Source organism: Alexandromys fortis, unplaced genomic scaffold (assembly GCF_014885135.2).
Source record: "Alexandromys fortis isolate MF-2015 unplaced genomic scaffold, M_Fortis_MF-2015_v1.1 scaffold_86, whole genome shotgun sequence".
Taxonomy (NCBI): Eukaryota; Metazoa; Chordata; class Mammalia; order Rodentia; family Cricetidae; genus Alexandromys; species Alexandromys fortis.
Window position 1 is genome coordinate 3,185,574 of NW_026067965.1, and position 24,667 is coordinate 3,210,240.

The 24,667-nt window shown below is 47.4% G+C and overlaps 1 protein-coding gene across 1 annotated transcript in view; it reads left to right on the top strand.

Moving 5' to 3' along the window:
- Positions 1 to 24,667, top strand: part of Iqgap1 (IQ motif containing GTPase activating protein 1) — an 89,606-nt gene that overhangs the window by 48,535 nt on the left and 16,404 nt on the right. The window contains exons 10-26 of the mRNA XM_050154007.1: positions 265 to 428; positions 1,278 to 1,362; positions 3,855 to 4,018; positions 4,199 to 4,359; positions 4,807 to 4,931; positions 6,804 to 6,967; positions 12,831 to 12,921; positions 13,091 to 13,258; positions 13,826 to 13,968; positions 17,028 to 17,198; positions 17,902 to 17,985; positions 18,077 to 18,148; positions 18,242 to 18,311; positions 18,673 to 18,881; positions 19,307 to 19,462; positions 19,985 to 20,148; positions 21,026 to 21,250. Coding sequence (XP_050009964.1) covers positions 265 to 428; positions 1,278 to 1,362; positions 3,855 to 4,018; positions 4,199 to 4,359; positions 4,807 to 4,931; positions 6,804 to 6,967; positions 12,831 to 12,921; positions 13,091 to 13,258; positions 13,826 to 13,968; positions 17,028 to 17,198; positions 17,902 to 17,985; positions 18,077 to 18,148; positions 18,242 to 18,311; positions 18,673 to 18,881; positions 19,307 to 19,462; positions 19,985 to 20,148; positions 21,026 to 21,250 — 2,416 coding nt within the window. The remainder of the gene's footprint in view (positions 1 to 264; positions 429 to 1,277; positions 1,363 to 3,854; positions 4,019 to 4,198; positions 4,360 to 4,806; positions 4,932 to 6,803; positions 6,968 to 12,830; positions 12,922 to 13,090; positions 13,259 to 13,825; positions 13,969 to 17,027; positions 17,199 to 17,901; positions 17,986 to 18,076; positions 18,149 to 18,241; positions 18,312 to 18,672; positions 18,882 to 19,306; positions 19,463 to 19,984; positions 20,149 to 21,025; positions 21,251 to 24,667) is intronic.

The following is a 24,667-nucleotide window of genomic DNA, read 5'->3' on the forward strand; positions in this document are numbered from 1 at the left end:
TTTTTTTTTTTTTTTTTTTTTTTTTGAGACAGAGTTTCTCTGTATAACAGTCCTGACTGTCCTAGAAGTCACTGTGCAGACCAGGCTAGCCTCAAACTCACAAAGATCCATCTGCCTCTGACTAGAATCTAAGCTTCTGAGCCACCCTAGGACTGGGCTGTTTCTGCAGTTTGGAGCTGCGATTGTTTGGGGGAAGGGAAGATTCTCTAGGCTGTTGTGTTGTGGTCGGATTGGTCGTAAGCCTTTCTTTGCCTTTCCCCTCAGCATTCTCTGCTCTGGCCAACATCAACCTGGCGTTAGAGCAGGGCTCTGCGCTGGCCCTACTCAAGGCTCTGCAGTCACCGGCTCTGGGCCTTCGAGGGCTGCAGACCCAGAACAGCGACTGGTACCTAAAGCAGCTCCAGAGTGACCAGCAGCAAAAGAGACAGGTGGGTGGGACAGGGATGGGGGATGGGGTTGCTGCTGGGCCTTCCATGCTCTCCCCGCAGGTGTCTGTGTCTGCTACTCCCCCCCCCCAAGGTGTTTGCCCCTGGCTTCCATGCTGCCCTTCCCAGATGTCTGCCCCTGGCTTCCATGCTGTCCCTGCAGGTATCTCTGTCCCTTGGTTCCATTCTGTCCCCCAAGTGTTTACGCGGCCATTCTCTAATGCAACTGTGTTCCTTCCTTCACACAGCTTAGGCTGGTGGTGTTTTAAATTTCAGCTAGAGTACATACACATTATTTAAAGCCCCGGTCCACTTTAAGCACCGAGAATCCTCTTTTAAAATACATAATGCCTCCACTCTCCATTTCCCTCTCCTCCGGTCCCCTCCCTCTAAGGAAGATCTTAGGCTGGCACTGGAGAATACTGCAGGTGCTTCAGGGTGGATCACGTGGGATTCAACTTGTAGGCTTTCCCTGAAGAACAAATAGGAAAGTCTCCTCTTGTCTAGATAAAGACAAGTATACGTCTTACAAATTTTCAGCATGCATTGGTTGGAATAAGCCACATTACTGCCCTTGCGAGTTCATAAATATTTATTTTATTTTCTATATAGAGCCTATCAGTGCTTTACACACACACACACACACACACCATTCACATGTGTGCATGTGCTAATATACTAGAATATGGAAGCACTGTACCCCAGGTTTGCCAAGGGCGTGGTTACATGGAGCCTGGAGCTGTCCCTTACTTCTCTGGCTCTCTGTCCCTTGCAGCTGCTGTGAAGAGAACTTTCAACCCTAGTGGCCGGCCCATGAACCATCATCTCATCAATGTCCTTTGCTTTCCCTAGAGTGGCCAGACTGACCCCCTGCAGAAGGAGGAGGTACAGGCGGGAGTGGACGCTGCTAACAGCGCTGCCCAGCAATACCAAAGAAGTAAGAGTCCCTTAGCCCCAGGCCATGGAAATGTGGGCTGGGGGGGCGGGGGGGGGGGCTGTGGCTTTGTCAGTGAAGGGTCTGAAGTTGTGTCACCTGGTACTGGAAGCGTACTAGTCATGATGAAAAGCCACTTTTGGTGGCAATGGGGTTCTTGTAGTTTCAAAAGCAGAACGGGCAGATTTACTGTGGTTAATAAACTCCAGGTGGGTCATTAGGGACGTAGAGATGTGTGGTCTGTGGAAGAGGAGAGAACATTCCTGATGGTAGCAGGAAGGAGAAAAGGAGTTGGGGCAGACAGTGCTGACAGCGAATAAATCCTTGACTTGTTTTGGGCCGAGTGGTGTAGGGTGCAGCGAAGGGCAGCCCTGGGGAGGTGGTAGCACACCTGGTGGCCAGTGCAGACAGAAAATGCAGGTGAAGAGGGAAGTGACTCCTGTCTGTTCTAGTTGTTGAAGTGCTATGTGCCAGCACCTGTCAGGGTAGTTGGGGAAGGGAGGACAGAGGTGTGAGCTGTGAAGTGGTGGGTGACGAACCCCATGTCCATGGTCCTGATCCCCTGTCAGCCAGGGCAGGAGTAAGCACAACTAACTGCGCTCCCTCCCCCCACTGCATGCTCGGTCCTGCAGAGCCCCTGCCTCTGGCTATCTTGTCCCTAGGTCAGGCACTAGAAGCAGGTTTTGTCCCCTAAAACAGGAGAATAAAAGGTGCAGTCCCCAGACCGGAGGCCCTCTTCTGGGTGCGCTCAGCTGGAGGTCCTGGGTCATTCAGGAAGTGGTCCGAGAGCCAGGCCTGTGGGGAAGGGGGCGGAGTCAGTCCTCTACAGGGGGCAGAAGTTCTGGGGAACCAAAGGTGCAGGCAGCCCTCAAATGAACTAGTTTTCAAAACTAGGGGGTTTGGCCTTCCTGGGACAAGGAAGAGGAAGATGGGAGAAGCTGCCTGCCCCCAGCAGTGGGAGGTGTTTTTCCTGATCTGGCCCTGCTGTATGAGTTCTGTATTGTTGGCACAGGCTAGCACCTGTAAGAAAGGCATTGTCTGCAAGCTGATAAAAAATGTGGCAGTGGTGCCAGCCGATAGCTCAGTAGATACCCAGGTAGGTAGGGTGGCCGTTGGCATGTAGGTAAGCAGATCCTTAATACCTGTAGCATGGAAGGACAGAATCAGCCTGCAGCAAACCCAAACACTGGTATGAAGACATTTATGTGAACACATATGACCCAGTGCCTGTCACCTCAGTCTGCTAAAGCTGCCCCTCAACCACGGTCCAGACAGTGCTAGCCTGGCATAGTCCTGCTTCAAATTGGGTGCCAGGTAAATCAGCCTCTTGCCTGAGAGAACATATGGGTGGTAGCCAGCTGGCACGAGATACCTAGCATGATGGGCTGCCTACTGGACCAGACAGCCTCCCACGCTGCCTATGGGCCCTGCACATTCAAGTTAGGGGTGAATTCTTGTTCAGGGAATAACCCATAGTCCAGCCCATAGGCTCCGAGTTCGGTGAACAAGGGTCCTTATGGTAGGAGACTGGAATATGTGGGTGCTTGGCTCCCCAGATCTTGAACTCAGTCACCGGCCATTACACCAGCAAGAGGTCTGTGTCTACTGCCATGGCCTCTGCAGTTCGTGCTCTTCAGTAAAGCCATTCTTTGGCCTTTTGCATTCAGTGTGGGCTCTGCCTTGGGCCTGGCCCCATCCTTGCCCAGCTGTACCCTGCTCTGCCACTGTGCTGTACCCCACTGCAGGGCTGTTATGACCATCTGCAGTGAGGTGCTGGGTTCTCAGAGGTGAGAGTTCCACTTCAAGCATCATGGCTGACACTGTAGGTAGAATAGAACTTTTTGCTCAAACATGAGGACCGGGATTCTGACCCCCAGGATCTATGTAGAAGCCTGGTGGGTATGGCAGCTGCCTTGTAATCCCGTTGTGTGGCGGGCGAGATGGATAGCCATACTAGCCTGAAATTAGTGGACTCCAGATTCAGCAGACCCCCTGCCTCAGTGTCAAATTTTAAAGCAGATTGTGGGGGGTCTGGAGAGGTGTGTGTGGTGCTTCTGGCCCAGGGGTTAAGTGCACTTGCCATTCTGTAGAGGACCAGGCTTTGCTCCCAGCACTCCCATGGAGGTTGACAGCTATCTGTGACTCCAGTTCTAGAGGATCTGGCACCCACTTCAGGTCTTCATGGATACCAAGCACACATGCAGTTCACATGCATACATGCAACCAAAATGTGTACACATAACATAAAAATATTTTCTTTCTTTTCCTTCCTTCCTTCCTTCCTTCCTTCCTTTCTTTTTTTTTTTTTTTTTTTTAATAAACGCAGCCAGGCATAGTGGCACACTCATTTAATCCCAGTACTGGGAGGCAGAGGCAGGTAAATGTCTTAAGTTCAAGGCGAGGGGAGTTGCAGGGCAGCCAGAGCTACATGAGACCCTGTCTCAGTTTGTGCACAGGGCCCTGAGCCCACTGCATGTCGACCTGTTTTCCGCCAGGGCTGGCAGCAGTCGCAGCAATCAATGCTGCCATCCAGAAGGGCGTCGCCGAGAAGACTGTTTTGGAGCTAATGAATCCTGAAGCCCAGCTGCCCCAGGTGTATCCGTTTGCAGCCGATCTTTATCAGAAGGAGTTGGCTACTCTGCAGCAACAGAGTCCTGAGGTGAGTTGACTGAGCCTGGATTTTTTGGGAGCAGAATGGGGTGGAAGTGAATTTAATACCCATAACCTCGGTGCACTTGGATAGAAGAAACTCAGGCTCTCATGTGGACTTCCAGTTCCTGTGATGCTGCAGATTGTCTTTGCTCACTGTGTTCCTCCCCTCCTCTCCTCTCCTGTACAGCATAGCCTCACCCATCCTGAGCTCACTGTCGCCGTGGAGATGCTGTCCTCCGTGGCCCTCATCAACAGGGCTCTGGAGTCAGGAGACATGAACACAGTGTGGAAACAGCTGAGCAGCGCAGTCACGGGCCTCACCAATATCGAGGAAGAAAACTGTCAAAGGTGGGACCCCAGAGCGCGTGCCTTGGATCCGTGGCGTGGCGCTTCCCTCTGCCTTTTTGTGTCTACACGCGTGTTTTCATTCATTCCAGGCTTTGTGTCTTCGTTTGTGCTGTCAGTACATTACGTTCTAAAAGCTGTGAAGCTGGTTGGGGTTGGGGTTGGAGCCAGGGCCTCATACATAATGAGGCAAGTGCTGTCTCCGGCTTGGCCCTCTTGTCTGCCTCCTTCTAGAGTTGATCTTCTAATCCTCTAGAAATAGGAACTAGTGGTTTTCTTGGGTGTTTGCATTTTAAGGCTGCTTTGCAGTCCCAGACCTTGCCCATGGCTTATATCAATACTTCCCTTCTTCTAGAGACCTTTGTTCCTTGAATAATCATTCTCTCTCTCTCTCTCTCTCTCTCTCTCTCTCTCTCTCTCTCTCTCTCTCTAACTTTTGGGCTGGGACAGGTATCTCGATGAGTTGATGAAGCTGAAAGCTCAGGCACATGCGGAGAATAACGACTTCATCACATGGAATGACATCCAAGCTTGTGTGGACCATGTGAACCTGGTGGTCCATGAGGAGCATGAGCGTGAGTCATCACTGTGTCCCCTCAGACAGGGTTCCCGTTAGAGACGATGCAGTTCGGGGCTGGAAAGATGGCTCAGTCACTAAAGTGCCTGCCCCACAGGCATGAAGTCATGAGTTCAGATCCCTAGTACCCTTGTAAAAATTGGGGTGCTGTGTACACTGTAAATCCAGTACTGGGGAGGAGGGAGGGAGAGACAAGAGGATTCCTGGGAGCTCATCGACCAGCCAACCCAGTGATTAGGGAAAGTAGCTGATACAACCTCTGACCTCCAAACACATGTCCACATACCTGCACATATGCCTGCACACGCAACTGGCACAGACATATATAATCACGTACATCACTACATGAACTGGTTCTAAATAGTGCTCCCCCAAGGCTTTTAAATGCAACATTGAGACATGTGTGTTTATATTTTCACACGCACACACAATTATCTTGAGTAGCTATGGTTGGATACTGTGTTCAGTACACCACACAGTTGTTATAATTGGATATGTGTCTTATAAATCCATTTTTTGGGGAGGTGATTTTACATGCTCTGTTATAGCTGTAAGAGATAGTTATAGCAAGTGCTTCTAACATAAACTGCCTGAACTGTGTCATCTGGTACAGGTTGAGGGCACAGTCCCCCACAAGTCCCCTCTTGGCCAGACATCAGCTGGAAGCTCAAGCTGGGTCTCACGTCCGAACAGCTAACTACAAAGTTGAGGCTTAGTGGTTTGCCAGAGTGGCTTCTAAATCATGAATCATGATTTAACTTAGAATCATGCTAGACTTGGGACTACAGTTTGATTATAGAGGGTATAAATCAGGAGGCAAAAGAGGGGCCAGGGCCTGTGTCTAGAGTCCACTGCAAAGCTGCTGTGGACTCAGGATGTGTGATCCTCATGCTAATGTGAGCAGGGAAGCTCACCTGAGCCTTGGGAATCCAGACCTGACTTCATTACCTACATATGACTGACAGACTTATTGGCTGTGTATCTGATACTCAGGACGCCAGGCTGGTACTACATGGCTTCAACCCATGTGTTACATGCCCAGCCCCATCCTGAAATTACCTGAGGCTCACCATAGGATGTCTCCATTGGCACACCTTCAGGGTGGTGGGAGACACTGCCGTGAAAGACAGGTGCTCTGCTCTGTTTCCGGACATTCTAGGCTCCTCTCAGAGACCAGGGACAGAGATCAGCCAGATGCTGCAACGCACAGCACGGTCCTCCCCAGAGTAGCCTACCTGCCTCAGTGGGTGTTTCTGATTTGTATTTCCGGTGGGAAACACTCAAGTGATTTGTGGGAAGGGCCTGGAATGGGCAATCCTGGGCTTAGATCTTCCATCTGCCTCTCATTTGTTGTGGAATCCTAGGGAGGAGGCCCCTGAGCCTCCTGTTTCATTCAGTAAAAATGATGAACGATTTGGCGGCACATCTGAACGCTTCTGAAAGCTGCGAAGCCAGTTTGTCTGACCCTCCTCACTTCCTCTGCATGTGGTGGCCCAGGCTTGGAAGCTGAGCATTCGGGACATTAAAACGAGCCTGAGCTTTGTAGTGAGACATCTCAAACAAAAGCAAAATCCTCATTGCTAAAGTTAATGCATTAAAAACAAAGCAAAAGAACCTGAGCTTCCTGAAGTAATGAATAGGGCAAGGGAGTGCAGAGGAAATAAAAGCTAAATTATTTTTCGAAATACATGCTGCTCAGTTGCAGTTGGAATCGTTACTCTTAGGGGAGTTTGTGGAGTTGGCACCCTTTCTTGCTGGTCTTGAACTTGTGGGCACACATGATTCCCTTCTGTCAACCTCCTGAGTAGCAAAGACTATAGGACTGGTTGGTTTCTAGGTTTCTTAGCTAAAATTGTCTCTCTGCATGTAGGGATTTTGGCCATCGGTTTGATTAATGAAGCCCTGGATGAAGGGGACGCGCAGAAGACTCTGCAGGCCTTGCAGATCCCTGCGGCTAAACTCGAGGGGGTCCTTGCAGAAGTGGCACAGCATTACCAAGACATGCTGATCAGAGCAAAGAGAGAGAAGGCCCAGGTGAGCTGCGCGGGGCTTGTTCTGACTAGGAGCAGTCAGCCTGTCTGGAGCAAAGGTGGGGATGGCCACATTGCCCTGTCTCATCATTGGCCACTGGAGAGACACAAAAGAGACAAACGCTCCACCTTCTGGGTACTCATGGTATTCCTCTCTTGTAGATGTCTCTTTAGCAAAATTCTTTTTTAAATTAAATTTAATATTCATAATTTGCTTTCAAAGTGGTAGGTCTCTTCTTGGCAGTTTTGAAAATACGTGGTTTTGATCGGCTCTCCCTCTCATTTCTACCCCCTATCTTTGCTGATGTTGTTAAGATTAATTAAAATATAAGATCCTGAAAAAGACAAGTCATATGAAGTATTCAGTTATATAAACTTTTAGAAGTGAATGTACCTATATGATTGACATTCAGACTATACAGCAAAAGTTACCAGCACCCCAAAACTCTCAGTCATGCCTTCCCATTTGATGGTCCCCACAATCCCAGTGTCAGGTACCATAGTTGACTTTTGCCCCATATTTAAGTGCATCCACACATTGTGTGTGCCTCTGTGTCAGGCTTCTATTGTCCAGCACGCTAGTGTCATTCAGCCACGTGACCATTGTGGTGTATTATCTTGTTATATGATTTTCTGTTGCTGGGAGTTCTGGATTCCTACTCCTTGACTTACTGGAAGGTCCTGCTATGAGAATTCTAATATGTGTCTTTTGATAACTAGATCCGTGAAGGTGGGGCATTCAGTGGTGGCGTGCTTGCTTAGCATGCGTGAGGCCATGCCTTTGCTCCCCAACACCTCAAAACAAAACAAAAATTATGTATAAATTTAGGACATTAGTGGGTCAGAGGTAGTACTTAGAAGTTAAATTTGGTGGAGAGTGCTATCATGTTTGCTTTCCAGTACTTTTATTGACGTGTAACTTGCATACCATATAAGTCGCCATTCTGAAATGTATCAGTGGTTTCCAATCGTAGGATTGCAATCATAGAGTTGCAAAACTCCCGGTCACTTTTAGTGCATTCTCATCATTCCCAGAAGAAACCTGTGAGTGGTTCCTTATTATTGCTCAGTCTCCCCTGGCTCTGTGCAGCCAACAATCTCCTGGTCTATGGATTTTACACCCAGAACACTTCATATACATAGAATCATGTGATATACTGACTTTTGTGACTGACTTTGCTTAGCTTTACTTATTCAAGTCATAGCCTGCGAGTGGAGTTTAAAGCTTTTCATTTTGCTGTGGAATAACTTTGCAAAGTTCATCAAGAGTAGGAGAAAGGTCCGGGAGTGGTGGGGCACATCTTTAATCCCAGAACTCGGGAGGCAGGCAGATCTCTATGAGTTTGAGGCCAGCCTGGTCTACAAAGAAAGTTCCAGGATAGCCAGGACTACACAGAGAAACCTTGTTTCAAAACCCAAAAACCTAGGAGAAAGGGAGAGTTACAGGCAGACTTGCAGAATATCATAGGACCAAGTGGGTAGACTGCGCTTTGGGTAGAATTGTCTTTTTTTAGGCAACCGCTTAGCTTCCAAGTCCTACAAGCCATTTAGGGAATAGTTTTAAAAATAATTATCCTTGAATTCTAAATTTAGCGAGCTCAAGATTGTAACTTAAATTTAGTCTGTCGCTGGGTGGGGTGGCACATGCCTGGAATCCCAGCTCTGTGAGGTGGAAGCAGAATCAGGAATTCGTGGTTGTCCTAAGCTACTTAGTGAGTTCAAGGCCAGCTTGGGCTGTGTGCGAAGCTGTCTTAAAAACAATAAAAAGACCCATACAGAATTTAGTGTGTAGTCCTCTTGGTGGTATCTTTGTGTCTTTGGTGGTCTTGGGATGACACTGCCGCTCAGACTTAGAAAAGTTTCTGACGGATTAGCAAACTCTTTAAAGACAGGTTTGCTTGTGGTGTATCCTTTGACTGGTGCCCGCAAGGATCCCTCCCCTGTCGGAACCCGGGTGGCTGACACTAACCTGATGGAGTGTTCACATCTCGGGCTTCACCTTCATCCTTTCTTCTTGTTAGTTTTCTAACTTGAGAACATCAAAACTGACCTGTCTTCAAGCTGACCTCCTCACCCTTTCCACGCGCAAATCTGCAGTTCAGTCCAAGGGTCCTCTTCAGTTACTGTGCTTGCTGCTCCCTTCTGGGATCTCCGTTCTGGCATGTTTAGGAACGGTTTCTCTTGGTTGATACTGTCTGGGAATGTTCTCACACTTCAGTTCTAGACAGGATTCCCATTAGAAATTAGATACATTATTTCGATAATTAGAAACTTAGATGATTACCGTTTGAATTCAGATAAAATACCTGATTTGAGTCTTTGTCTACAAGTTCAGCGGGAGGCTTTTCAGCAGTGATTTCTGTTGTTTGGTGGGATTTTTGTTTGTTTTATTTATTTATTTTTTGTGTGTTCTTTTCAGTCTCTTTGCCTGTCTTTGTTGTTGTTGTTGCTGTTTTGTTTTGATGGCCTTTATTTTTTATATGTTTCATTTATTTTTATTTTATATATTTGGTTTTTGGAGACAGGGTTTCCTTGTGTAGCCTTGGCTGTCTCAGAACTCCCTCTGTAGACCAGGCTGGCCTAGAACTCACAGAGATCTGCCAGGCTGTGCCTCCTGGATTAAAGGTGTGTGCCACCACTGCCTGGCCGACAGTTTTTAATTTTAATGTTGATACATTTTAATGATAATGTGGTAACTCCAGAAGTCAGATTCCTCGCTCTCATAAATCACTTGTTTAGGGGTTCAGGGTTTTGGTTTTTATGGAGGCAGGGCCTTGCTTCAGTTTCCTGAAGTGCAGGTGCAGGCCATCATTCTTGCAGTTGGTCAGTGACTCTTGTGGATTCTGTGAAGTGTCTTTGTCATGCATGTGCACTAAAGTCTCCCTAATCAGCTAGTGATTTGCTAACAATTTCCCTGGATGGGGGGGGGGGGCAGTGCAGCCTCCCCACCCTGCTGAGGGCCTTTGTGCTTCACTCAGCAGGCCTGCAGAGCTGTGCACCTTCCCTTCAGGCTTGGTCAGACTACAGTGAGGAGACCGGAGAGCTGTAGAGGAGACCACTGTGTTTGTTTTTACATGCTTTTGTTGGAATATAATTTGCGAACCATATAATTCATCATTTTAGAATGTGTGTCATTGTTTCCACTATATTCATAGGATTGAGCAACTGTCACAATCACTTTTAGTAATTCTCATTATTCCCACATACACTTCCAAAGCTTTCTTTAAATACCCATCCTCTAGATTCTCCTTCTAAGTTCCTTGCTTAGTGTGTGTTTCCTTTTTTGCCCAGACTGTCAGCTGTCGCCCAGCCCTCAGTGATGCTAAGCAGCAGGTGAGGCCCTGGTCAGGTCAGATGAGGATAAGAGCAGCATGCGTGAGCGTAGAGCTCGCTCTCAGTGAGCCACGAAGTTCACGTTCTCACTGAGCGAGATCCTGCCTCTGTGCCAGCTCGGATTGCTGCAGTCCTTCAGTTCATCTCATCAGTGTGGAAAAGCCAACTCTCACCAACTTTGGGCAGCATTTTGTTGTGTTTGTGGCAGGAGGTTTCTCAAGAGGTAGTCTGCATTGTCATCAGCAGTTTCTTTCTTCCTTTACTTGAAATTAGTGCCTTTCGAGCATTTACTAGAGATAAATTACCAGTCCCCTGAATGCCGAGATGTGGCTTTTGGGAATCATTTTTGTATTATGTATATGAGTGACTTTAAAAACTCTTCCCACCAGCCGGGCGGTGTTGGCGCATGCCTTTAATCCCAGCACTCGGGAGGCAGAGGCAGGCGGATCTCTGTGAGTTCGAGGTCAGCCTGGTCTACAAGAGCTAGTTCCAGGACAGGCACCAAAGCTACAGAGAACCACTGTCTCAAATATATATATTTGAGATATATATATCCTTCTTTTTGCTCCTTGTTTTTTGGAGATAGGACCAGCCTTCAGCAGCTCAGGGATTAAGGGAAACCCAAAGAGTTGGCGAACTAACCACTCAACTTGACTTTTCTTAATTCTCTGGGGCTGGCAAGGGGAGCAAAATTTAACTTTCTGGGGCCTGCAGAGAGAGAGAGAGAAACCCACACATCTATAGGGTCTCTCTCTGTCATCTTCTTTCTCTGCTCTTTCTTTTCTTACCTCTATTCAGGTGTATCCTTTCTGTCTCTCTTGAGGTCTTCCTTCTAAGGAACTTTATTTTTTCTCTTACAGCTTATATATCCCAGTAAAACCTTTCAAACAGTATAAAAGTTACAATGTGGTTACATTCTATTATTTTAGTGAATAATTACAATGAACACAAGTAAAAACCAGCATGTTTTCCATCTCCCTTACATGAGTAAACATGTGTTTACATGAGTATGACAGGTGAAAAACAAATTGTCCCAAGAACCACATACATTCATACCCAAGCAACTTGTTACAGATTAACAGTGTATAAGCGAGCAAGGGGTTTTTCTCAGCCAGTTCTTTGACTGGCGGGCTGCATTTTTGCGGTTACAACAAAAGGATCAACCACTTAATTACTTATCTCAAAAGGTAATTTTATGAGAAATCTTAGAAGAATCACAAATCTAAACTTTTATAGATGAAAAACAGCCAGTCATCTCTGTTTTAAATCTTTAGGGTACATACTCATTCCTCAACAGTTTTTTTTTAATATTTATTTATTATGTACACAGCATTCCTTCCATGTATGCCTGCAGGCCGGAAGAGGGCACCAAACCTCATTACAGATGGTTGTGAGCCACCATATGGTTGCTGGGAATTGAACTCAGGACCTTTGGAAGAACAGGCAATGCTCTTACCCTCTGAGCCATCTCTCCAGCCCATTCAACAGTTTTTTTTATATCAGGAAGTTAAGGGAAGAANTCACCTCAGGTCTGCTCCTCACCCCTGTCCCCAGTGGTCACCCAGGTCTGCTCCTCACCCCTGTCCCCAGTGGTCACCTCAGGTCTGTTCTTCACCCTTGTCCCCAGTGGTCACCTCAGGTCTGTTCTTCACCCTTGTCCCCAGTGGTCACCTCAGGTCTGCTTCTCACCCCTGTCTCCAGTGGTCACCTCAGGTCTGCTCCATCTCCCCGTCTCCAGTGGTCACCTCAGGCTGCACAGGTTTTTCTGGCCATCTCTTCACCATTTATCATAATGATTTTGTGTTGAAATATGTTTTAGTTTCCAGCAGCTGATTGAAAATGAAAGATTTAAGCAGGATGTAGCAGTGCACACCTTTAATCCTAGCACTTGGAAGGCAGAGGCAGAAGGATCTCTGAGTTTGAGGATAGCCTGGTATATTTAACAAGTTCCAGGACAGCCGGAGCTATGTAGAGAGACCCTTTCTCAAAAGAAGAAAACAAACAAGCAAACAAAAAGAACAATAAAAAAGAAACCCTAAAAACAAACAGAAAGGTTTAGATGTGATCCAGTGACACCTGCAGTGACGGAAACTCCAGGCTTTAGTTAGCTGTGAGAATGAAAAGATCTGGTTATAATAAGACTTGACAGTCTTGAAAACATTGGTTGTAGTGGAGAATTTGCGCTGCCTCTGTGTATCAAGGGCAAAGGAGACTTTCTCGACTTAGTGTGTTAATTAATATATACGCTCTGGCTTTTGTCAAACTGTACAAGTCACTGGATCCCTTCCTGGTGTGTCTACTCCTGCTCCCTCTGCTGCTTCCTGAACTGCTTGATCAGTCCTCCTTCATCCTTTGCCTCCATCTGAGCCATTTCCCGTTTATTTTAGGGCAGGTTTTTGATGCCTGGCTTTTTCCATTCAGTTAATCCACAGCTCATGTGTGGGGCTTCTTCTATAGCCGAATCCCAGAAGGCCCTCATCACATATACCCTGACATAATGGCTCTATTATTGTTTTGCTTTTAATCATATGTAGGAAACCCAGGATGAGTCTGCTGTGTTATGGTTGGATGAAATTCAAGGTGGAATCTGGCAGTCCAACAAAGACACCCAAGAAGCTCAGAAGTGTATGTACCCACGTGTCTGCTGTTTTGTTTATGTTTGGGTGGAGGGTGAGAGCCACAAGCCTTTGGTCTGGTGGGTGGGGGATAGGTGGCTGGTAGGTATGGTTGGGAGAAGTCATATGAATGTAGACACCTTCTAAACGGCTACATTAATAATTCTCTCCGGAGACAGTTGCCTTGGGAATCTTCGCCATCAATGAAGCTGTCAACAGTGGTGATGTTGGCAGAACTCTGAGTGCCCTTCGTTCCCCGGATGTTGGCTTATACGGAGTCATCCCCGAATGTGGGGAAACATACCTGAGTGACCTTGCTGAAGCCAAGAAAAAAAGACTAGCCTCAGGTGAGTTATGGGGGAGTAATCACACCCGTGAGCGTGTGAGGAAACGGCAGTAGAGGGAAGGGGCACGTGGAAGGAGAGACTTTAGTGTACGGTCTTGAGGCTCACTTTTCGGGAAGTAGTCCTAAGCTTTGAACGCTTGTAGACAACTGTGTTAACCAGACCAGTTTTATGAGAGTGTGGGAGAGGTGGAGAGACTTGACTGTCTGCCTTCTCTAGGATGCCATAGCTCTGATTAGCTGAGGACAATTGAAGAAGTTCAGAGCAGAGACCGGTGTGTAGCATTCTCCTTCCTGAACTGCATTGCTGTATGGCCACCTATCTTTTTAGGATAGTTTTCTAACATGCAGGTCTTAGAGAAGCGATTAGGATGGTCGATTCTGTTATGGGATCGGCTAGTCATTCCATTTTTACAATGTGACATAGACGGCATAAATGAGACATTTCTGAGCCGAGGGTTAGTGGACAGACCCACGGAACAGGTTCTCACAGCTGACTAGAGTGCATCCTCTCTCTGGGGTTGGGAACATGGCTCTGGGTGACCTTCATTTTCCCTCTGTCTTCTGCCAGGAGACAATAACAGCAAGTGGGTGAAACACTGGGTGAAAGGCGGGTACTACTACTACCACAATCTGGAGACGCAAGGCGGAGGCTGGGACGAACCCGCGGACTTTGTGCAGAATTCTGTGCAGCTTTCTCGGGAGGAGATCCAGGTAGGCCGCCATTCTTCACATGTCAGAGAAAATGCTGCAGGGCTAGTGTTAGTCAGAGGGCAATACTTGAGCTCACTTGGACTCAAATGCAGGCTGTGTAATGAGTATTTTGGAGAAATCCTGTTTTTAGTGGTCTGCGAGAAGTTGAAGTCTAAATCTGAGAACATCTGAGTTGCACAGTTCCGTGAGTTACGTTGTGTGGTTATTAAAGAAAACTCGGGGGGACCCATCATCTCTGCCCCTTGGCCTCTGAGGGTTGTGGGAACGTCAGGCCCGGAGCAGAACCTGTGAGTGCAAGCAGAGACAGGGCTCTAGCACAGTGCAGTCGTGGAAATGCCAGGGAAAGTTTAGCTCTTTCCTGGAGGAAAGCAGCCTCAGTGACATCTTTAACAGGTAAGGAAGAGAGCGAAGGATGCTCTAGACAGAAAGGATGCAGTGGGGGACGTCACTGAGGGTGGGAAAACCAGGACTGTGTGAGGAAAGAGACTGCTGCTGGCTGACAGACAGGTGCAGCTGGAGCCACCGCAGTAAGGGGGAGGGAGGGACCAGTGCTGGGCTGAGGGGTGGAGGCTGCATCTAGTGATTTCTAGCCTTGGAGAGTCTCTGGTCCTCATAGGCACAGCGGGGCTTAGACCCTGCTTTACATGTGGGTCCAGCATCCCAAAGGAGTGATGTTCCCTTACTTTTAGCACATGACCTAATCTCTTCCTCTTACAAAAGCTGTGGCTCGCAAGTATGGCCCCTCCCATTCCCCACTCCGCTTTTCATCTTCCTGGATATCCACTTGATCCTTCGTTTGCCCTCAGGAGGGAAGTCTCTCCTTTCTAGAGCTCACCGTCATGTTATTGCCTAATGCCTTCCTCCCTGGTTCCTGCAAGTCCTGACTTCTCATGTTTTCCATTATTATACTTGTCTGAATTTCAAATGCAGGGTGTGGAGATTGATCCTGTGGGTCTAAAGCAGAGGCTGGGCGTCCACATTTCTAGCCAGTTCCCAGGCAGCGTGGTTGCTACTGTTCTAAGGACTGTGTTTTTCAGTATCGGTCCCCACACAAATCATGTCCTCCTTACCCAAAGACAAAGAAAAAAATAAAAGGAATGCAGTCAGTGATGGTGGTGCATGCCTTTAATCCCACTCTGGAGACAGAAGCAGGTGGAACTCTCAGTTCGAGGCCAGCCACGTGTGAGTTCTAGGATAGCCAAGGAGACTTAGAAATAGACCCTGTCTTTTAGGAAAAGAAAAAAAGGCAAGCCCGTAGGATTTCTGATTTGACCTAACCTACATTCACATCCTGTCTTTAGTGCCCTGAAAGTTAGTCTGCCCCAAACTCACTGTTTCCACCCACTTCTTAGCTCACAGCAAAGTAGCGTCTTGTCTGGTGTCATTAGTGAAAATGCTTTCTTTTGCATCCGGGGACAGCCTTTGAGTTGTCAGGTGCCTTTAGGAAGTCTCTGCCACTCCCTCAGTTCATCTCCGTGAAGTTCCCCCCACATCTCCTGCTTCTGATGCTCTTTCATGATCCCTCGCTGCCTTTCTCTGCTTCTGCCTGATGCAACTGTCAGCCTCCACTTCTCCCTGTAGTGCTTATAAGCAATTAAGAGAGGATCCTGCAGGCAGTGAGCGATGACATGACCATGACCTTTATTCAAGCCTGTTGCTCCAACTCCTACCTTTGGGGTGTGACCTGAGATCTGTACCTCCATGTCTTAGCCCTTTCCCACACCATCAGGCCCCCTCCATCTGGAAACCCAGACATCTCAGGCACAGCTTGACAGAAGAACAGAAGCACTTAGCACACTGTATTTTTGGTGTGCATGTTAGGGCCCAGAAAAAAAGTCTTCTACTGCTAAGGAAAGGAAGAGAGGGCATGTTGGCAGGTAATCAGATAGGGGGATATTCTTAAACGTTCCCACCGCTGCTGCCTCGTTCAAGCCCAGGACCTTTTACTGGGACCACAATAGTAGCATTCTAATTCACCTCATTTGCACTTACTTCAAAATCCTATCTCAGCGTGCTCTGTGTGTGTGTGTGTGTGTGTGTGTGTGTGTGTGTGGGCGCGCGCATATACACCTTTAATCCCAGAACTTAGGAATCTGAAACAGGGTGATAAGAATTAAAGGCCACGGAGCTGGAGAGATGGCTCAGTGGTTAAGAGCATTGCCTGCTCTTCCAAAGGTCCTGAGTTTGATTCCCAGCAACCACATGGTGGCTCACAACCATCTGTAATGAGGTCTGGTGCCCTCTTCTGGCCTGCAAGCATACACACAGAAAGAATATTGTATACATAATACATAACAAATAAATATTTAAAAAAAAAGAATTAAAGGCCAACTCAGGCTATATACCAAAATCTGGTCTCAAAAACAAAATAGAAGTAACTGGGGGGGGGGGGTGTGGAAGAGAGTGGTGGCACACAAGTGAATACAACTCTCCCCTAGTCTGTTAGCTGTTCTTCCAACAGTGCCATGTTCTTAAAAAAAAAAAAAAACTGAAAGGTTTCCTACTGCCCATCACCTGTAGTAATGGTCCAAACCGTCTAGGCTGCTGAGCAAAACCCTTCACAGTATGTGTGGTGGGAGGTCCTGCACACCTTAGCGCTAGGTTCTTCACTAGTATCATATGCCAGTGGGTATAAGTCCTGGGTACAAGAATAGGGATGAATTAAAGGCCTGCCCTTGGGGGGCTGGAAAGATGGCTGAGTGATTAAGAGCCTTGGCTACTCTCCCAGAGGTTCTGAGTTCAATTCCCAGCAATTACATGGTAGCTCCCTGCCATCTATAATGAGATCTGGTGCCCTCTTCTGGCTTAAAGTTGTTCACACAGATGGAGCCCTCATAAACATAAATAGATAAGTAAGTCGTTAGAGTCCTGGCCTTTAATATTTAATTATTAATTCACTAACAAATCAGCCTGGTCCTGGAAACACACCTGGGGTCTTCATGTCCCTTACTCAACTGACGATTAGGAATAATTGAAGGAGAGTGAAATCAACTTGTATGCTCTGGGAGGGGCTTTGTGTCCCTTCCCTTGTCCCTGAATGTGACCAAATGCTTTTCCAGAGCTCCATCTCTGGAGTGACCGCTGCATATAACCGAGAGCAGCTTTGGCTGGCCAACGAAGGCTTGATCACCAAACTGCAAGCCTGCTGCCGTGGCTACCTAGTCCGACAGGAATTCCGATCCCGGATGAACTTCCTGAAGAAACAGATCCCCGCCATCACCTGCATTCAGGTACTTCACCCAGTGAGCAGGCCTCTCAGACAGGAGGACTAAACCGTCACCCTGTGAAGCGGAATGTGCGAGTGTGTTTCTTCTGACCTCTTTTCTCTTTAATGAAATTATAATCATTGTGCTTAACGGCGGTGGCTGGAGGCGTAGACAGCTTTGCATCATGTTTTCTTTCAGTGGCTCTGGGGGCAACGTGTGAACCTCTAGAGAAATCAAAGTGAGGCTGTCACAATCACAGTAAATCAAACAATAGTGTCTCGGTGACAGTAGCAGGAAAATGAATTAGGAATTCGGGCCCCATGGCTAACTAGATACCATGTGTCTCTTAAGTTTCCTTAACTCTGAATGGGCATATTAATGTGTATCTCCCATGCCTGATAACAGGATGACAAATCGGTGTGACTTGGTTGTAAGGGGGTCAGGTGTGGGCTAGGCACACAGCTCAGTGGTAGAGCACATGCAGAGTGTGCACAAGGTCATAGATTGGGTCCCTAGCACCAGAGCCCCAGACAGAACTATGGGTAGTGTTCTACTGATGCCTGGGAAGTAGTGTCCTCCCAGGTGGATTTTGGTCTGTGCCTGCAGAGGTGCTTCCTACAGCTTCATCAGGATGACGTGCCTGCAGAATAGAAAAATGAGATTTTCTTTTTTTAACTTTCACTGATGCTTTGGAAATAATGCCACATATATTTTGTGATGCTTTTAGTCACAGTGGAGAGGATACAAGCAGAAGAAGGCATATCAAAATCGGCTGGCTTACCTGCGCTCCCATAAAGATGAAGTTGTGAAGGTACGGTAGCCCAGCAGGGTTTGTCCACATGGGGCACAAGGGTGACATGTTGAGAAAGCCTCCTCTAAGTTCCAGGCTCCTCTCCCCACAGATTCAGTCCCTTGCCAGGATGCATCAGGCTAGAAAGCGCTATAGAGATCGGCTGCAGTATTTCCGAGATCACGTGAGTATCCTCAGGCGTGGCAGGCTGGTCAGGTGTACTCTTCCTTGTACCTGGAGGACAACTGAGTAAAGGACTTTCCTCTTTGTTCCTTAGATAAATGACATTATCAAAATCCAGGCTTTCATTCGGGCAAACAAAGCTCGTGATGACTACAAGACTCTCAGTGAGTAACCATGGCTCAGCGGTGAAGAGTTGAGGCAGTGCTTGGGAGCCCTCAGGTCCTGGGCACTCTCCACGGAGCTCTTTGGTTGTCCTGAAGGCAAGGCTTGGGGGAAGGGTGCCACTTGTGATTAAGCCCTTTGCTAACATGTGGCTAGATGTCTTGCTGCTTGCCGACGTAGCCCCCGTGGTAACCCAGCAATAACAACGGAGGAGCTGCACTTGGTGGTTGTCCTAGCACATCTCAGGCCTAAGTGTTGATGTCCCACGTGTCACTAGAGCTTCAAGACAGTGCTGACCCTTCCTCAGACGTAGAGTGTTCTGGGAACTTGGGGTCTCTGTCTGAGTCATATTTTCTTCGTCAGTCAATGCTGAGGATCCGCCTATGATTGTGGTCCGAAAGTTTGTCCACCTCCTGGACCAAAGTGACCAGGACTTCCAGGAGGAACTTGATCTTATGAAGATGCGAGAAGAGGTCATCACCCTCATCCGTTCCAACCAGCAGCTGGAGAATGACCTCAATCTCATGGATATCAAAATCGGACTGCTGGTGAAGAACAAGATCACACTGCAGGTACGGCCTGTGCCTGACCGGCGTGGTGTGTCTGTGGCCACATAGTGTGCCTGCGGCTGACATGGCATGCCTGCAGCCAGCATAGGTACCTTGTGCTGCTCCAGGTCCTGTTTCTCTCTTCCTAACGGACTGTGGAGGCCGCCTACTCTAACAGGGACTGTGGAGACCGCCTACTCTAACAGGGACTGTGGAGGCCGCCTACTCTAACAGGGACTGTGGAGGCCAACTTTCTTCTTAGCTAATCCTCTTCTAATTCTGCCACTATCGTTTTGTGTTCCACATTTTCTGAGATTTTATTATAGATAACGTCCCAGTCCATGTCTAACTACACAGAAGCCTGGTTTGTTTTAGGACAAGGGCCAGGTGCAGAAGTGTGGCCCTTGCCCTGCCAGCCTTTTGATCTGTGTGATGGTTTTTGTCTGTAGGACGTGGTTTCTCATAGTAAAAAACTTACCAAGAAGAACAAAGAGCAGCTGTCGGACATGATGATGCTGAACAAGCAGAAAGGAGGCCTCAAGGCCTTGAGCAAGGAGAAGCGGGAGAAGCTGGAAGCCTATCAGCACCTGTTCTATTTATTGCAGGTAAGGGGCTCCTGGGACCGGGTGGGAAACCTGGCTGATTGCCTCCTCGCGGGGACGCCTGGCCCAGATCCCTCTGGGAATGAGGCATATGTGAAGGGCTATCGTGTTTTCCTTCTGTATATTATAATCCTTGACGTTTTACAAAGCATGATCTTGGGAGGGGAAAGCTCAAGATGCTTCAACCCTAGATAGAGAGCCATGGGCAGCTTAGGAACACTGAGAGCAGGAGAAACAGTCTTCCCAGGGAAGAGCACACCAACTGCACACCAGATGGTCAGCCCTGAAAATAGACTTACAAGTAACGTTACACACATTGAGCAGGCTATATTTATATATCAACAATTAAAGAAAAAGAGGCCAGAAGTTTGAGAGAGCAAGGGAGAATATATAGGTGGAATTATGGGGAGGAAAGGAAAGGGGGAATGATCAGATTATAATTTCAAAAGAATTATAAACATAACTTTAAAAAAAAATCAGCCTTTATATTATCTAAAAGTTTCTGATCTGTTGGTTTTATTTCAGACCAACCCGACCTATCTGGCCAAGCTGATCTTTCAGATGCCGCAGAACAAGTCCACCAAGTTCATGGACTCTGTAATCTTCACACTGTACAACTATGCATCCAACCAGCGAGAGGAGTACCTACTGCTGCGGCTCTTCAAGACGGCGCTCCAGGAGGAGATCAAGTACGAACGGGGTGGGCAGGGCCTTATGTCACCAGAGGTGCCCATAGTAGTTTGGACTCAGACTGTAGGACAGGGTGTGGGGGAGGCCCTTTCATCACTGAAGACGCCCGTAGTTCAGACTTAGACTAACCTTTGCCTTTCCTTGCTCTCAATTTGTGAGAAATACTCTTTAAAAGTATCCACTTCAAAAACAGCTAGTATAAAGCCTTGGTAACTGCCTCATAGTGGTGCACTCTGAAATCCCAGCATTCTAGAGACTGGGGCAGGAAAATAGTTTGCCTTTTATGAAGAGGCATGAAAGACCTATTAACCCTTCAACTGAACTAAACTAGACAGTAGCTAATTCTTAACAGTTATTACTGTAGCATAGTACCGCAGTTATGAGCGACTTCTTAAGAGAGGGAGACAGGTGGGGCTGGCAAGATGGCTCAGTGGGTACAAAGTGTTTGCTGCCAAGCCTGATGACCTGATGGTAGAATTACCTACATACACATTCTACATAAATAACCACACGTAATCTTTAAAAGAAAGAGTAGATCAAGCATGGTGTCCCAGCTGTAATCCCAGCATTCAAGAGGCGGAGGCAAGAAAATCATAGCCCCTGTCTCAAACAAAACACAGAAAGTGTTGCCAGGAGGCAGAGGCAGGAAGATTAGGAGTTTGAGGCCAATCTTGGCTACATAGAGAGACCTTATCTCAGAGAAAAAAAAAAAATGAAGTTACAGTACTTGGTCCTAACAGGAAGGGTCCAGTCAAGATTCCTGCAGCTAGGTGAGCATCAGTAGATGGTTCTGTGAATATTCGGAAGGGCTTCCAGAGGAGCATCCTTAACTCGATAGTTCTGATATTAGTTTAATTTGTGTTTGATATCTTATAGGTCAAAGGTGGATCAGATTCAAGAAATCGTGACAGGAAATCCTACGGTTATTAAAATGGTTGTAAGCTTCAACCGTGGTGCCCGGGGCCAGAATGCTCTCCGGCAGATCTTGGCCCCTGTGGTGAAGGAGATTATGGATGACAAGTCGCTCAACATCAAAACCGATCCTGTGGATATTTACAAGTCTTGGGTTAATCAGATGGAGTCTCAGACAGGAGAGGCAAGGTGAGATGATCATAACACTTTTCTCTCATGTGTTGGCTGTTCTCTGTATTTTTTTTTTAATGCAATTGCTTTTGGTTTACAAGAATAATAGTTCAAGTAACTCTTCCTGCCAGACATGTTTGTCATCTCAGTGTTTGGAATCTGGAGGCAAGGTCAGTCATAGCTACCTAGTGAGTTCAGGCCAGCGTAGACCACATGAGACTCAGTTACACATACACACACACACACACACACACACACACACACACACACAAAATCTTTCCTTTGAGGACTGTGCTTCAAGTTAAGTTGATATTTTACTTATTTAGCAAATATTTACTGAGTGCCTGTTATACACCAGCACTTAGATAAGCGTAGAATAAAGCAATAGTGAACAAGGCATGCGTGAGGTAGCTCAGCAGGGAAAGGCTTTTCCTGTGCAGTCCCGGAGAGCTGAGTCCCATCTCCAGAGGCCGCGTAAAGGTAGAGAGAAGCAACCCCACAGAGTTGCCCTCCAACCTCCACAGTGCTGTGTGGCACACACCTCCCCCATAATAATACAAAGAAATAATAACAGCTATACCAGTGATGACACGGGCTCACTCATTACCCATTCGTGTTCACTGGGGAAGAGAGATCACACGGGTAGATACAAATCCCCATCAGTGAAAGGTTTTCCAAGCTTTTTGCAAGGGATTCTCCCAGGGTACAGGAGAGTGCTAATGCTGGCTGGTGGTTGGAAAAGAAGCATCAGCAGAGGCAGGTGTGGTAAGTTGGTTATAGTCACCATGGTAAACCAGGACAAGCAGACAGGGCTACAGCTGCCATAGCAGACGGAATGATACCAGTATTCTATTTGTAATTTACAATCAAGTCCTGTGTGTTTAATTTGTAAGCTCTTGTTGTCACTTTCAGACTAGTAAAATTCACTGTACCCTTACGTGCTTGTTTGTCACAAGCAGTAGCGCTGGGGAGGGTGACTTAGTGGCTGAGCAGTCATCGTCCACCACGTACAGGGTCCTGGGCTTTGTCCTCAGCATTGCACGAAAGTCAACAAATAAAACAAAATAGCAACAAGCAAAAGAATTGAAACCACAAGGGCCAGTGGTTTCGGTCAGAGAAATCACGGAGAAGAACAACTCCTCCACCCCTCTGGGACAGGGTTTCTTTGTGTGGCCCTGGCTGTCCTGCCAACTCACTCTGTAGATCAGGCTGGTCTCAAATTCACAGAGATCCACCTGCCTCTGCCTCAAGAGTGTTGGGATTAAATTGAGAGGGAAATTTCAAGACGATAGAGATGATACTTAGAGGTGCCAAGGTCCGAGTCTGCTGTGTTGGGTGGTTAAGTAGAAGGGGGGGTAAGTAAGGCTGGGGGCCCATGGTGCTCCCATGCTGGTGACTTCCTACACCAGGTACTAGCACTAAAAAACACTCAATTTCCATTTTATGAAAACATCAACGCCAACAACACACACATACACACACGCCTTAACAACCTAGAAAACTTTGTCACTGGTCTACAAGGGACACATTTTTTTTGGTTTGATTTGGTTTTGTTGAAATAGGGTCTCACTCTGTAGCTAACTTTGAATACCTGCCTCAGCCTCCAAAGTGCTGGCCTTACATGTGTGAGCCACCAAGCCCAGCTTGCAGACTGAATGACAATGGTGTGAAAAGCTACTCTACAAGCCCCAAAGGAAAACCAGAGACAGAGCTGCTCACTTTTGTCTCTAGGTCCTCACCCAGCTGTGTAAAACCAAAAGCAGCACAGCTCCCTGAACTTTCTTTTCCCAGCATTACTCAAATCAGACCGACAAGCTCTGCTTTCAATCTGTTTCTGGTGGGTAAGGTTCACTCCAGCAGATGCAGCTCCCTTGACACCACGTGTTCATTTGGCTCAGCTCTCAGGACCCAGACACAGATCGCCATCCACCCCACACCCTTTCCCCCAGCCCAATCTGCATGACCCTTCCCATTCAACTGCTCCAGTTCCAGTTGGGTCTTTTCAGGTCCTATGCCCCCCTCCCCCACACATCACAGGGCATTACACTGGCACACTGTGCACCTAGCACATACCATCTTATCCTTTAGGTCCAGCTAAAGCTCCTGCCTCTGCTGATGCTTTTTTTCCAACCACCAGCCAGCATTAGCACTCTCCTGTACCCTGGGAGAATCCCTTGCAAAAAGCTTGGAAAACCTTTCACTGATGGGGATTTGTATTTACCCGTGTGATCTCTCTTCCCCAGTGAACATGAATGGGTAATGAGTGAGCCTGTGTCATCACTGGTATAGCTGTTATTATTTCTTTGTATTATTATGGGGGAGGTGTGTGCCACACAGCATTGTGGAGGTTGGAGGGCAACTCTGTGGGGTTGCTTCTCTCTACCTTTACGCGGCCTCTGGAGATGGGACTCAGCTCTCCGGGACTGCACAGGAAAAGCCTTTCCCTGCTGAGCTACCTCACGCATGCCTTGTTCACTATTGCTTTATTCTACGCTTATCTAAGTGCTGGCGTATAACAGGCACTCAGTAAATATTTGCTAAATAAGTAAAATATCAACTTAACTTGAAGCACAGTCCTCAAAGGAAAGATTTTGTATGTCTGTGTGTGTGTGTGTGTGTGTGTGTGTGTGTGTGTTCCTTGGCTTCAGTTCCGGTGGCCTTTGGCACTGCTTACCTTGTGGCCACGTGACTATGTTCCCTGCCTCCCTGGCTACCTCTCCTCTCCCCTGTATACTAAGTCTCCCTCTGTCTCTCTTATTAGGTCACCACTTGGGTAACCTAAGATAGTCATCACTTTTTTTTTTTAAAGTTTGGAAGCACGAAAACCCTTATCCCTGCGTTTCTTTTTGTCTCTCAGCTCCTTGCCTTTCTTTCCGCCCTGCTAAGTTAGGCCCATGTTGTAGCGCATCCGTTAGTCTCGTGTCCGTCAGTCTTTCTTTTTCCTTTCTTCCTTTTGGACAAGTCCTTATGCATCCCAGGCTGGCCTCAAATTCCCTGTGTAGCTGCAGACGACTTTGAACTCCTGATTCTTCTGCCTCCACCTCCTAAGCATGCACTTTAAGGGCCTGATTTATGTGGTGCTGGGGATTGAAGCCAGGGCTTCGTGTATGCTAGACACTGCCACTGGCCCACACCCCATCCTCTCACGCCTGCCTCTTCTGACTAACCCAGTGCTCCCTCAGTCCTGTGTCTTCAGTCCTGTGGGCCGTCTTGGTCTCCACTGTTGGACCTCATCTTTGTTCATACTCTCATCTCTGGTTCAAGCTGGCACACTGGTTTCCCACATCTCTCATCTGTGTCTCTCTGTCCATCTTTAATTCCTTGGAGCCAGGGCAGTCTTTCTCAAAAATGCATAAACTGTGTGTCCATGTCAGGGGAAATGGAGGTCAGAGGACAACTTTGTGAAGTTGGTTCTCTCTCTCTCCACCTTTCTGT